This window comes from Musca vetustissima, unplaced genomic scaffold, assembly GCF_032173495.1.
Source record: "Musca vetustissima isolate MV318-11 ecotype Yass unplaced genomic scaffold, APGP_CSIRO_Mvet_v1 utg12127, whole genome shotgun sequence".
Taxonomy (NCBI): domain Eukaryota; kingdom Metazoa; phylum Arthropoda; class Insecta; order Diptera; family Muscidae; genus Musca; species Musca vetustissima.
Genome location: NW_026882703.1, coordinates 81,797 through 97,127, shown reverse-complemented (window position 1 = coordinate 97,127; position 15,331 = coordinate 81,797). Strand labels below are relative to the sequence as shown.

The 15,331-nt window shown below is 37.9% G+C and overlaps 2 protein-coding genes across 2 annotated transcripts; one reads left to right on the top strand and one right to left on the bottom strand.

The window, feature by feature from the left end:
- Positions 1-3,169: 3,169 nt before the first annotated feature.
- LOC133329319 (basic proline-rich protein) lies at positions 3,170-5,410 on the bottom strand. Its single transcript, XM_061537808.1, has one exon. The coding sequence runs from the start codon at positions 5,408-5,410 to the stop codon at positions 3,170-3,172; it is 2,241 nt and encodes a 746-aa protein (XP_061393792.1).
- Positions 5,411-8,152: 2,742 nt separating this feature from the next.
- LOC133329318 (frataxin homolog, mitochondrial) lies at positions 8,153-8,786 on the top strand. The gene is made up of 2 exons (XM_061537807.1): positions 8,153-8,464; positions 8,526-8,786. Exons 1-2 carry the CDS (start codon positions 8,153-8,155, stop codon positions 8,784-8,786), a joined length of 573 nt encoding a protein of 190 aa, XP_061393791.1.
- The last annotated feature ends 6,545 nt before the right edge of the window (positions 8,787-15,331 follow it).

Below are 15,331 nucleotides of genomic sequence, written 5' to 3'. Positions count from 1 at the left end.
AAAACTCTCTGACACTGCTGTTCACAAACTCGCTCAAGATATGTCGCTTCGAAATGAACTAGTTCAATTGAGTGGTTTTGTGAAATGAACGAACGGAACGATTTTCGCTTTGTTTGTTTATGCAGTTTCTTTAGTGCAGCTAGTTCTCTTTGCTCTGTCGTATTTATGGCTTTGGTATCTTTTGAAAGTAACGGTGTGCAAAGTCGGTTTCTATTAGAGGAAAAATCTAATTATCAAAAATTAGCAGTATCGGTTGAGTGGTAAATCTACAAAGTAATATCGATATCAGTCGACCTTTATAAAAGTTAGGTTATGTTGAAGGATGCTTAATAAACGAGAAAAATAATATATAGGATGAAAAGAAGACGAAGTTGAGGTTAGGTTTGACCACTCGGCCTTGACAACTTTTTAAGAATTGGTCTGTTCCAATACTTAGTAAAGCTAGTAAAAGGGAAACATTTCAAAAACCTGACTTTCCATTCATTTTTCGGGTTTTTTGGTAAAATGTTAAAAATATGTAAAATGAACAGAGCTACTTGTTTGTTTTCATTTCTTCTGACATTATTGCCTATAATGTAGAGGCGTATTTTCTCATTTCTGACAAAAGCTACCCTACCTTGTATAATTGAACCATGTTGGGATCTATGTCGGATCTATCTTCAAACTCTCGAAGTCTCCTGCTGCGAAGCATTGGATATCTACATGGTAGATGCCTAGTAGTGTCTTCCTCATATATTCGTATATTCGACAGTAATAAACTTCTTTAATATGTCACTGGAATGGAAAAGAGATATCAGATTCTGCAACGACCTATTATGATTATAAAAGTTAGTTTCATCTTTTTAACGAGGGAACAACTCTGGTATAATAAAAACGTTCAGATTTTTTGAAAAAGTTGATAGTAGCATCAATTGAAATATTGGTCAATTGTGTTCCACATCGAACAAGCTCGTCTTCATGGATCCATGCTTTGACATAGTTCCGATATTAGGCCCCTACGATTTTAGGTATTGAATGGGGAGGGTGAAAAACTTCGTTACATACGGTCGGGCCACTTGGTATTAATATGAAAATGCACGTATAATGGCAAGACCTTTATATACTTTTGCAACACATCGAAATATTCGTCGGAGATCGCAATAAAAATTCTATGTCGATTTAACCAGGTCCGTCTGTATCTGAAATCAAGTTGTAGATCGAAATATTTAAGATAGAGCTTTCGCATAAACATAGCCATTACTCCTAGGATGTTTGGGATTGTAAATTTGGATAACATCTTTGTACGGCATTTCCGATACAGGTCCATCTATGAACATAGCCTATATATATAAATTTCCTATTTCATTTTTTAACAATTTGAAGATTTTTTCGGTATTTTCAAATTAAAGTGGTTGTAATTTGGCACTTCGTGTTCTTGGAGGACGAAAATCGCCTTTATAGATAATTTTTAGTGTCAGTCCACGCGTTGACATGGTGCCCCCGTTTATCCAACGAAGTGGCAATAATTTCGCATTAGGCGTTTTTTGAGGTTCAAAAGATGTTTGCAGAACTTTTGCATATAGGTCCATATAAAAGTTCCGGTCCATCTTTTGTATTTTGTAAATTTTAGCAGCATTTTCTAACCGAAGAGGCTGTCGTTTGGGGTTTCAGGTTCTTGAAGGTTGAAAAACATATTTGCAGAGCTTTTTTGGTATAGGTCTACCTACGCTTTGACATAACCCCCATATGGATGTCCTGCCACATTTTCGATAATTTAATGGTTTTGCCGCATTTCCTCAACGAAGTGGGTGTCATTACGTGTTCTTGGAGGTTGAAAAACATATTTTTAGAAATTTTGGATATAGACCCACCTATTGACAATGGCGTTATATAAAAATTCCAAACCATTTTTGGAATTTTGAAGGTGTTGGCAGCATTTTCTCACCGAAGAGGCTGTAGTTTGGCATTGATAATGTCTGCATTTTAAGGTCCGTCAGATATTGAAGATTTTAGCGGAATTTCGGTTTTTCGGTTGGTGTAAAAACATCATTGTAGAAAATTTTTGATATGGGTCCACCCTTTGCCATAACCTCCAAATAAATGTCTGGTCTCAAGTTCAGTATTTTTAAGTTTTTAGCCAACGAAGTGGCAGTAGTGGTCCATGTGTTGGCATAGCCATATAAAGGTCCCTCCCCGTTTTCGGTATTTTAATGGTTTTAATTCCAATTATCCTTCAAAGTATTTCGAAATTTCTGATTTTTAGAGGGTGAAAAACATATTTGCAAACAATTTGTGATTTATGTCCACACTTTGACATATCTCCCATATAAAGGTCGCATCTCATTTTCAGTATTTTGAAGGTTTTAACCGCATTTTCCAATCGAAGTGACTGTAATTTAGAGTTCTGCGTTCTACATATGCTGTATGTTGACGTTTTTAGTTCAGTTTTTTTTTTATCTGATTGACTGTAATGCCGGCTGATTTAAGGAATTTTGAAGACTCTCCACTTGGTGTATGATATACAAAATTTGGACCGGGTGAATTTAACGAGAATTTCATGGTCAGAGAATTTCTATCATTATGTATACCATAGGACATAGGTCAAAAACAAGCAGACGAACTTTTTTCAGGACTTATGGACTGTACATTTTAGTACTAATTTCCTAAATCGAATTGGTAAATTTCAAAGCAAAGCATCCTCGACTAAAAGTTTAAGGTCAAGTGGATCTATACGTATAGCTATATCGATTTAGATGGTGGATCTGGTGTTATTTGGGTTACCATTTGTATTTGGTTTTTGCAAAATAGGCTGAATTCCAGTCTGTTGTTTTCATGGGTCAACAATTATTCTATTTCTAGACCTTGATGATTCATTTCTTCCTTATGGAATGCATTAAAAATCCCATATTTTTTGTTTCTGTTTATTTCGTTAAGATACACATACACAGAGAGATATATATAGTAGAAGGAGATTTGACAAATAAACTGATACATTGTTACATCTTTTTCTGTTTGCGTAGACAATCATATCATGAGTGGTTGTTGTTTATAGGTTGGTTTTTGATGTTGTTGGTTTGGTGATTAATACAAAAAGAGGACCTTAATAGCTAAGTGGGGGGTTTTTCTTTAAAATTATTACGAGTAATAAAAAGTTCAAAAGTATAAATTTTGTTTTCGGATACACGAAAATCTATTCAGCTTTGCTTTCTTCCGACTCTGGCTTTGGTGGTCCACCATCGTCGGCTGGTGGTGGCTGTTGAGCAGCCGCTGGTGCACTGGATGGTGGTGCAGCTGGTGGCAATGGTTGCTGTTGTGGTGGCAATGGATTATGGCCCGTAGGAGGTGGTGGCTGCTGTTGTTGTTGCGGTGGTGGTGGCGGCTGACCGTAGACATCATGTGGAGCCATGTGAGGTGGTGGTCCCAAAGGTCCACCAGGTTGTGATTGCGGTGGTGGTGGTCCACCAACATGTTCGGGAGCATAGTGTGCACCTGGTGGAGGTGCGCCGCCATTATGTTGTGGTGGTGGTCGAGAATTCATGTAATGCGAACCTGGTGGTGGGCCGTAGGGTTGTTGATAGTGATATGGTGGATATTGACCATACGGTTGTTGTGGTGGTGGATGAGCTCCATATTGTGGCTGATAGTAGGGTGATCGAGTGGGTCCAGTGGGTGGCGGTCCATATTGGGCATAGGGTCCATGTGGTGGCATTGAACCCATTGGAGCCTGTGGATGTGGTTGCATGTGTGGCGGTAAATGAGATGGTGGTGGAGGAGCAGGTCCGCCGTGTTGTTGTGGTGGTGGAGGTTGTGCATGATGCGGATGCATGGGCGGCATATTGCTGGGCGCATGAGGTGGTGGTGGTTGATGAGCGGCAGCAGATGTGGGTGGAACATGTTGATTGGCCGGAGGTGGCTGCGCCGTAACATTGGGTGGTGCTGTTACATTTGGTGGCATCGGCCCAGCTGTTGCACCAGCAGGTTGTTGTTGTGCTGTTGCCGGCAAAGGCTGCTCGCCAGGTGGTGGTTGTTGTGGCGGAGCACCTGCTGTAGGTGGTGGAGCTGGATGTGCTGCAGCGCTCTTTCCGCCTTTGGGTTTAGGCGAATCTTTAGCCGTTTCCGAAGCGGCTTTCTGCTTCCCTGTGTTCTCATTCAATTTAGGTTCGGGTTTTGGAGCTATAGGTGCTGTTGGTTTTGCTGGCGGTTCAATGTCCATTGGTTCAGGATCTGTTTTACTGCCAGATTCATGCGGTGGCTTCATAGGGGGAATAGTTACCACTCCCGTTATTGATGGCCCACCAGATGATGTCATTGTGGGAGCCAGTGCTGCCGGGGCATTATCCTTTTTCGCCTCTGGCCCTGGTGTTGCCGATGGAGCTGTAGTACCCCCTGCAGCAGCTGCCACCGGTCCACCACCAATGGCTGGCAATTTACCAGCATTCGGATCATCCAGCAAACGTTGACGTTCACGTTTCATTTCTTCGTATATTTTTTGGACCATTTTCTGGAAAGTATCCTCATCGACGGCTGGTTTGCAGTGACGTTTCAGCTCCTCTTGGAAAGCTAAACTAGATTCCATCATTCGTTGTTTCTTAGCTTCGAATTTCTCTTCCATTTGTTGTAGCTCAGCCTCCAGTTTTGTTTGATGCATTGTCAGGGAGCTAACCTGACGCTTTAGCACCTGCATACGTTGGGTTGTGACCACAGAACGGACATCTGGTACCACAGCATCAGAGAATATCTCATTGATAAGACGATGGTTGCGTAGGTATCGCGCATAGGCTACATGCTTGAAAGAATAGCCCTCATCTGGATCATCTTCATCCTCGGCTGGTTGGATATCAATGCGACGTTCTTGTTGACCCTTGCCACCACCACCACGGGACGGTGTTTCATGTATGTCACCATCAGCTTTGGCCTTACTCTTTGCAGCCAAATACGCTTGATAAGCCGGTGAGTTGTGATAAGCTTTTAGGGTTTTCTCATATTCGGCCTTGTCGGCTTCGTATTCATCGACAAATTCTTGTTTCTCCGCCTCGGTTAACTGCTTCCACATAGCACCAATTTTCTTACCCAATTCCCATAGTTTCAAATCGGGATGCTGCGCCTTAACACTATCCCATATCCGTTTGGAATAACGCATGTACGGGAGAATAGGTTTCTCTGGTGGTTTTGGTGGCTTGGGAGCACGACTTTCCGATTGATTTTTCGATGACGATGACTTGCCCGCTTTCTGTGGAGTAAATGCTGGATTACTATAATTGCTATGAGTAAATATTGGAGTGTTATCCTTGTTCCGTTCCGAAGCAGAACCAGCACCAGAAGAACGAGATCTTCCTCCTCCGCCGCCACCACCACTACCGCTGCCAGTACCACTAGCCGGTGTGGCTGGCTGTGCGGGTGCAATTTGTTTGTAGTTACTTGGTAAAGACATTGTGCGTCTTTACGGTAGAGGAGCGATTATTCGTCTTATTACTGTTTTGACTTTTATTTATTGTTTGGGTTTTTTGTTTTTTTTTTCTTTCTTCTAAATCCGCAAATCTCACAAAATTTTTTCTCGTACAAGGGAAAAACTTTTTTTGGCTGTCAAGTGACGACGCCGTTAATCTATTACAATGCAATGTCAAATGGAGTCAGGGATGTATAAGTGCTGGGATAAATGTGACGTTGCCATATTGTTAGTATGTAAAGAATGCTATTGATTGTGGGAATGAAGATTGGATATTTTGAAAAGAATAAATTAATATAGAAAAATGTTTAGATTTTTTCCATTTGTAAAGTAAAATCAAACATAGTTAATACTTGATTATAATTAGTGACCATATCACTAGACATTTTGTTACACTCAGATCAGAAAAATCGAAATGCAAGTGATGGCCAAAACATCGACCAATAATAAATAAATCTGTAGAGACGTTTTCACTTTCCCAAAACTCAGAATGCCAATTTATAGTCATATCTTATGGAAAATGTGAATTGGACCAAAAAATTGGCATATTTAGAAATTTTCACCATCCAAGAACCCGGAATACCAAAATGTAGTACCTTCTGTACCAAAATAGAAGAGTGCCGTTATATTGGGCAACACTTCAAGGTTCATCTTACATGTTGATGGCTCTATCATGATATTAACAGACAGGCGGACATGGTATTTTATTATAATCAAAAATCGGGACTCCGACTGAAGTGACAAATTCAATTTATGAGTTCTAGATCAAGTTCCAGGCTTGACCATTTTTTATGTTACTGCAGTGGGGATCTATGAAATAACTCTAGAGTGTAGCGGGTTTAGGAAATATATTGTGCTAACAGAATAAGAGCGAAAGTAACGATTTTGGTACGAACCATTGAGACATAGTAGCCTTTTTTCGATCGTGGTTCACGCAATTGTTTCTACTGAACCGATGATTCGTTATCCATTAAGACTGAACTAATATGCAATTGATACTGCACCATTATCGACTATTTAATCTCTTTCATACCTCTTCGCACAATACTGGAATTTGCAACCTTCTCCAAACAATTCTATTTCAAAATTGCAACAGATTGTGTCTATATGAGAGGCGAAGGTACAGGATTTGCATTATAATGTCATTCGAGATCTCTGCAGCACAACTGCGAAGCTATCGTAAAACATCGGATATCAACTTAACGTCGATAGGGAACTCTATGAAAATTTTGCATCTATAGGAGAACATCTAAGGTCGTGAAATCAAAGATCCGTCTCCGCGACATAATCCAATCGCATCGGACATAAACGTATCATCGATAGGGAACTCCATGAGAACTGTGCATCAAAAGATTCAATTAATCGGATAATAAACTAGAGCCTTTACTGTCAATGATTTAAAACACCAACTATCCCGAAATTCCCAGGGTCAATTCAAGTCGATGGGACGCAGATAAAAGAATTTTGTTTACTTCTAATAAAGCTATATATCGGTGTGCGACTAGATATATGGCTCTATTTTTTTACTACTGGTCTGTGGTTACTAAATAATGGAGAAGAATTCAGACTTAGCAGAACGCAGCCTTGCCTTTGATATTTGATTAAAGTAAAAGACAGCATAAATTAATACAGATCGGATTCCAGAACCTTCTCGTTGGAGCTAAGGAACTAAAATGTCTATTTTAAAGCTCAGCAAGCTTACTGAACTCATTAGGATAGATCTGTAGTTGCAGTAGTAGCTCCATTTATCAACATGAATATAGATTCAGACCCTCAACTCAACAAGTCCAGTATAGAACCCAGTTGTTTTGAAATTTTTACCATATGTTGTCTTTAAGGTCCTGAATTTAACAAAATTATAATTTACTTGCAGAAATCCCTACTACCGTATATGTGGGTCTTCAAAAATTCGCTGAGACCATTGTGTATTCTCCTGATCATTAATTGAATGTGACCGCAGCACAGATTTTCTTATCGAGAAATCCATACTTTCTGAAAAATGGGTCTGCAAAATTATAATTAGAATAGTACTGGTCGGTGGCAAGCCTTCGTTCGGTATTTTAACAAGATTATCACATAAAAATTAAGTATTTGGTCCATGTGTGCATATTTACAGGTTGGTGTTGATAACCACCTTGTCCAAGCAATTTCAAAGCAGCGGCCACTTTTATTGGAGTTGGAATTGCTGTGGATCCATTTGGAAAAGGTCATTTTTAATAGCGTTTATTAAAAACATAAACGCATCTTTATTGAGACGAACATTTTGTACAAATTTATAAAAATTAAATATTTGAAAACGTTTGCCACATTATTCGTACTTCTATTTTCATACCCGTGTTCACTTAGGTAGAGTATATTTGATCGATCTCTTAAAATTCTTTTTTTAGTTGGTTCATCATTTTTGTTTTATTAACAATTTTTTGACGTTTCCTTTTGTCATTCTTCGTTATTGTTTACTTTGTGGTGCTTTTGTTTTGATTTATTTTGCGAATGCGTTTGCGTGAGCGATACAGAGTACCAAATTGCACTTTAACGCATTTAGCTTCGCATCGAAATAAAATTAAAATCTCATCTATGGTAACCCCAGCATATTACCATAGCAACTACCACAATCTATTACAATTCCAATACATCAACACACATCTGGCAACTCTCTTCACAGATGTAAAATATGTCAAAACATTGAAAACTAACAGCTGTGCCATAAATTCGAAAATCTAAAAAAAAATGTTCAGCCGGTTATCATCATTGGCCCTGCGAAATGTTGGGAAAAATCGAAGTTCTCTGAAATATATAACAACACTGACCTGCACAAAGTTACCTCGCCATGCTGCTGCTGCCACAAATTATATCCAACAACAACAAAGGAGTTACTCCTCCAACAATACTAAACAACCAACAGAACATGTAGTCGATTCGATACTTGATCACGCAACCTATGAGCGGGTGTGTGTTGAAACATTGGATGGCCTCAATGATTATTTTGAACAATTGTTGGAAAGTGTTGAATCGATTCCCGATAGTGATTTGGCATATAGTGTGAGTAGTGGATTTAATTAATATTGAAATTCGGGATTTAATAATGTTCTCTTTTTTACAGGATGGAGTCCTAACTGTGAACCTGGGCAAACATGGCACCTATGTTATAAATCGCCAGACACCCAATCGCCAAATATGGTTGAGCTCCCCCACAAGTGGTCCCAAGCGTTATGATTTTGTGGGAGAAGCCTCTGGGGTAACGGGTAAATGGGTATATCGCCACACGGGAGAATCCCTACACGAGTTATTGCAGCAGGAGCTACAGAAAATCTTTGAAAGTCAGAAGATAGAAATGGATGACTTACCATATGGAGGTAGATAAATAACAATTCCTAACTTAATTTTTGTAGAATAATAAATTGAAGAAAAATTCAATAAATTACGATGTTGATGCCCTCGGGGGCATACGTTTAATAAGTTCTCTTATTTGTAGGTTTAATTGGGCCAAGCTTGCGTTTTGTTGCTGAAACTGTTTTTCCAATAAGGCCATATGTTCTCGATGCCGACGTTCCTGTTCGGCATTTAATTGCTGTAAATTGTGGATTTCAGGGGAAGTTGTTGGCGGCGGGTCTGGAATTGATTTGTTTTGTAAAGGTTCAGCAGGAATATTTGCTTCTTCCAATTTTGGTTTTTGTTTTACAGGCACTTCTTCAGGCACACTTGAATTTTCTCTTATGTGCCTTTTAAGAGTTTTGGTCTGAGAACTATTCTCATGTTTTTCAGTGGGAGGAAGCTCCACCTTCTTAGCAAACATATGCTCTTCCTTTGTAGTTATTTTCCGATTTTGTTCCTCTTGTATAATTTTGGCTTCTTGTATTTCCTTTTCCATTAAATCGATTATTTCATGTTCTTTAAGTACAATTTCATCGTTGTGTTCGAAAATGTCCGGATTCATGAGTATTGCATCCTTACATTTTCCATCATTTCTCGGCAGGTTATCAACTTTATGCCCCTTGGAAATAGCTTCTATTCTATTATCCTTATAAATACTATGCAGCTCATCAAAATATTCCAAATTTTCAATATCCTCCATGGTTTTTATATCGAAATACTGCCTTCTTAGCTCTGAGTATTTTCGTTGAATTTGTTCCGCCTCAAATTCGAAATAACTTTCCTGCATTTCTTTGGCAATATCCCGCCAAATTTTCAATAACCTTTGCACCGGTATATTTTCTTTTAGGTCCTTAATAATTTTATTATACTGATCTTTATATAAATCCATAAGACAGTGAATGGCATTGGGATAAAATGGATCATCCGCATTTTCTTCCTCTTTGTATTGAAGTACAATTGATGATGGCTCGGCGCTTGCTCCATCATCTCCACTGGGAGTGTCATCAAGAAATTCAATTTCCAAATCTTCCTGTTGGGCTGTTTCTTCTAAAACTTTTCCGCCACATTTTACCGCCATTCGACTGTTTGGTTGGATATACTGGACTGTGACTTTGGCATTGCTACGAGCAGAGAGCAGTTGACGAGTATCAATGTCTGAGGGAAATTGATACTTTTTTGATTAATAATTATTGGTAACTAATTAACAAGACCAGCCATCCAAGGCGTGGATTTATTAAAAGAATATTTTTCAGAGGACCAGCCATCCAAGGCGTGGATTTATTAAAAGAATATTTTTCAGAGGACCAGCCATCCAAGGCGTGGATTTATTAAAAGAATATTTTTCAGAGGACCAGCCATCCAAGGCGTGGATTTATTAAAAGAATATTTTTCAGAGGACCAGCCATCCAAGGCGTGGATTTATTAAAAGAATATTTTTCAGAGGACCAGCCATCCAAGGCGTGGATTTATTAAAAGAATATTTTTCAGAGGACCAGCCATCCAAGGCGTGGATTTATTAAAAGAATATTTTTCAGAGGACCAGCCATCCAAGGCGTGGATTTATTAAAAGAATATTTTTCAGAGGACCAGCCATCCAAGGCGTGGATTTATTAAAAGAATATTTTTCAGAGGACCAGCCATCCAAGGCGTGGATTTATTAAAAGAATATTTTTCAGAGGACCAGCCATCCAAGGCGTGGATTTATTAAAAGAATATTTTTCAGAGGACCAGCCATCCAAGGCGTGGATTTATTAAAAGAATATTTTTCAGAGGACCAGCCATCCAAGGCGTGGATTTATTAAAAGAATATTTTTCAGAGGACCAGCCATCCAAGGCGTGGATTTATTAAAAGAATATTTTTCAGAGGACCAGCCATCCAAGGCGTGGATTTATTAAAAGAATATTTTTCAGAGGACCAGCCATCCAAGGCGTGGATTTATTAAAAGAATATTTTTCAGAGGACCAGCCATCCCAGGCGTGGATTTATTAAAACAATATTTTTCAGAGGACCAGCCATCCAAGGCGTGGATTTTTTAAAACAATATTTTTCAGAGGACCAGCCATCCAAGACGTGGATTTATTAAAAGAATATTTTTCAGAGGACCAGCCATCCAAGGCGTGGATTTATTAAAAGAATATTTTTCAGAGGACCAGCCATCCAAGGCGTGGATTTATTAAAAGAATATTTTTCAGAGGACCAGCCATCCAAGGCGTGGATTTATTAAAAGAATATTTTTCAGAGGACCAGCCATCCAAGGCGTGGATTTATTAAAAGAATATTTTTCAGAGGACCAGCCATCCAAGGCGTGGATTTATTAAAAAAATATTTTTCAGAGGACCAGCCATCCAAGGCGTGGATTTATTAAAAGAATATTTTTCAGAGGACCAGCCATCCAAGGCGTGGATTTATTAAAAGAATATTTTTCAGAGGACCAGCCATCCAAGGCGTGGATTTATTAAAAGAATATTTTTCAGAGGACCAGCCATCCAAGGCGTGGATTTATTAAAAGAATATTTTTCAGAGGACCAGCCATCCAAGGCGTGGATTTATTAAAAGAATATTTTTCAGAGGACCAGCCATCCAAGGCGTGGATTTATTAAAAGAATATTTTTCAGAGGACCAGCCATCCAAGACGTGGATTTATTAAAAGAATATTTTTCAGAGGACCAGCCATCCAAGGCGTGGATTTATTAAAAGAATATTTTTCAGAGGACCAGCCATCCAAGGCGTGGTTTTATTAAAAGAATATTTTTCATAGGACCAGCCATCCAAGGCGTGGATTTATTAAAGAATATTTTTCAAGGACCAGCCATGCCAAGGCGTGGATTTATTAAAACAATATTTTTCAAGGACCAGCCATCCAAGGCGTGGATTTATTAAAAGAATACTGAACGGCGGCTTCTATACAGGTAGCCTGGTGTGTTCTAGGTTCCATTTTGTCGAATTTATTATTTACACGACATACATAACAAAATGTATCGAAAGTGGTAGGTGGAAGTAGCACATAAAAAGGAGGATCATATGTGAAGGCAGGATAAGAACCTTTTAAATAAATAAAAAATTGTATAGTGGATCCTTTGAAAAAATATTCCTTTAATAAATCCACGCCTTGTATGGTGGGTCCTTTGAAAAAATATTCCTTTAATAAATCCACGCCTTGTATGGTGGGTCCTTTGAAAAAATATTCCTTTAATAAATCCACGCCTTGTATGGTGGTTCCTTTGAAAAAATATTCCTTTAATAAATCCACGCCTTGTATGCTGGGTCCTTTGAAAAAATATTCCTTTAATAAATCCACGCCTTGTATGGTGGGTCCTTTGAAAAAATATTCCTTTAATAAATCCACGCCTTGTATGGTGGGTCCTTTGAAAAAATATTCCTTTAATAAATCCACGCCTTGTATGGTGGGTCCTTTGAAAAAATATTCCTTTAATAAATCCACGCCTTGTATGCTGGGTCCTTTGAAAAAATATTCCTTTAATAAATCCACGCCTTGTATGGTGGGTCCTTTGAAAAAATATTCCTTTAATAAATCCACGCCTTGTATGGTGGGTCCTTTGAAAAAATATTCCTTTAATAAATCCACGCCTTGTATGGTGGTTCCTTTGAAAAAATATTCCTTTAATAAATCCACGCCTTGTATGGTGGGTACTTTGAAAAAATATTCCTTTAATAAATCCACGCCTTGTATGGTGGGTCCTTTGAAAAAATATTCCTTTAATAAATCCACGCCTTGTATGGTGGGTCCTTTGAAAAAATATTCCTTTAATAAATCCACGCCTTGTATGGTGGGTCCTTTGAAAAAATATTCCTTTAATAAATCCACGCCTTGTATGGTGGGTCCTTTGAAAAAATATTCTTTAAAAAATCCACACTTTCCTAAATTATCATCCGACCCTCTTCTCAATCATCCTAGCTCAGGTGCTCTGAATAGATATATGTGTTAGCCACGTTATCCTGTTTGGTTATTACTGAAAATTGTTGTTGGTTATTGTTGTTTATATGTCAGAACCATTGATTATGGAACCACTTGGCTAAGAGGTGCGAAAAATTGAAGCTTATTTTGCCATTCGGTGAAAAGGCCAAATGTAAGAATAGGCTATAAGTAGCCGTGTGTGCATTGACCGAATGGATAATAATTTAATGGAGGAAACTACAAAATTATTACATTTTCAAAAACCACCTGCACGTCCTTTGCCATATTGTCCTGGCCATGCATGTGTACACATTGGCTAATTATGGGTTAGTGACAGGGAGATTATTCTTTTTTACGTAAAAAGGGGTCATTTTGAAATCCTGACAAGGTGACAATGAAGTTTATATTCAGGAAAATTGCAATTTGGAGTAGAAGAAAATGCGCTTCTATTTTATTTGGTCCTGAAAATTATTCTATTTTAAAATTTTTTCAAAATTATGACATCCTTGTTGATGGTTTATTTTTTTCCATTCCACTTCCGATAACTGAAATTGTATCGCCCTGATTTATTGATTAGGCATCAGCTGTAGGTTTCGTTTGAAATTTAAATATTTCTCGAGAAAAAATTTTTCGTATCATTTACCGAATGTCTGTCCCGCCTATATAATCCGCCAATAAATTGAAATTGTTACAAATGTAGGTTAAAATGATGAATCCACGCATCAATCAATATTGTTGGGCTTTAATATGCATGGCCATATATTAGGGTGGTTTGCTAAATCATTCAATGAGTGACACTTTAAAAAATTAGGTAAAATACACGTGATCAGTTACATCAGGACGAATTTGAAACCTCAGAGTGTGGATAAAATTTCAATTTTTTTAGAAAGCTAAATTTTTGATCTGTCCTTAAAAATGATTGCTCCTCCCCTAATATCGCTGTATAAAAATATTTATCGCCATGCAGATAATAAATGCCTTTTGAATATTTTCCACTACTTTTTGTTGTTGTAATTTATAGGGATTTTATTTACAGTGAAACCATTGAATTGTTTGTTGTAAATACCAGTTTGGTGGGAATGTAAATTGATACGGCAATTTATTGCGATTATCCTTTGAATGATTTTTTTTTGTTTCAATTCAATAATAGCGCCAATCATCAAATTTCTACAAAATAAATAACAAAGCACACGAAGTGCGGATTTTTTAAAGAATATTTTTAAAGGACCATCCATACAAGGCGTGGACTTTTTAAACAATATTTTTTCAGAGGACCATCCATACAAGGCGTGGATTTTTTAAAGTTTTTTAAATAACCACAAAAACTAAATTCTATCGGATATTTAGCAATAATTATCTCCTCAAAATAATAATAATAATTGCAATTCCAATGAAACAGATATCAAGCATCGATTATCCGTACCATAAGTAGTAAATCCAGTCAACTGTTTACGATTTATTGAAATTTGTGGTTTTGAAATCATTGAAATTGTTCAGCATGGGGCCACAAATGTCATTAAATGGAATCGATCCAGTTGTTGTTCTTGTTGTTTGCATAATATTTTCTGTATATTTGGTTTCTATGCCAATGCATGAATGATAATCCTGATTTACAAACAGATGGAAAAGATAGACCTGTGTCCATTCACACACAAACACACTTAAATGTGTGGAATAGAAAATGAAGAGTACTTTGCAATGCACTTGACCACATTAAGAGATAGGTGCTGAGAGAGGGAATGGTGAAGAGTAATAGTCATACATGCGACAATTTTGAATTTTCCACTACAATTTTAAAAATTAAATGTTTTTGCCAAGTACTGGACAATATTTTGAATATCAACATCTGTGTGATAAGTGGCTCCCATGGACGCCCAGAATTACCCTCTGTCAATCCTACCGTATCCTCAATGGGAAGGCGTTGTTGTTTTGTATGCGTAATTGCTGTAAAATAGCATTGAAGTGTTATGTGGTTGTGTGTGTGTGTGAGGATGTTCGTGCGTATATGTGTATGTTATCCTGGAATGTGTTGCATTGCATATTTGCTCCGCAATAAATCACAATTGAGTTGATCGAGTGCAAATGTAGCCAATTTGAACATTGAAACTGTGCGATAAAACCAGCGGATGTTTTTCAAATGGATGTCATTGTCCATGTTTATATGTGTTTCTGTGTGTGTGTGTGTGTTGAATCCAATCCAGACCGGAAGCGGAAAATGAAAAACCACAGGTTAGCACCGATTGTGTGAAAACGGGAAATGCATGAGCTAAAATATGACCAAACAACATTGCTGATGATCTCAATGGAGTTGACGGGATAAGGCACTAGGTGGTTGTATTCTTACCAAAAGCGTAACCAATAATTTCAGAAAAATACGTCTCTAAAAAATCCATGCTTACAATGGTCCTTGGGAAAATATTCGGATAAGAACACCCTTCAGCTCTATAAAGTCTATAAAAACACCATTCAGATCCCTCTCCGAATAATCCCTTCATCTTGTTTATAGCGGCCCCTTCAGCTCGTTTATAAATACCCCCTGCTTCAGATCGTCAATAAAGACTCCTATCAGCTCGTCTATAGAGACTCCCTGCTTCGGCTCGTCTATAAAGACTCCCCT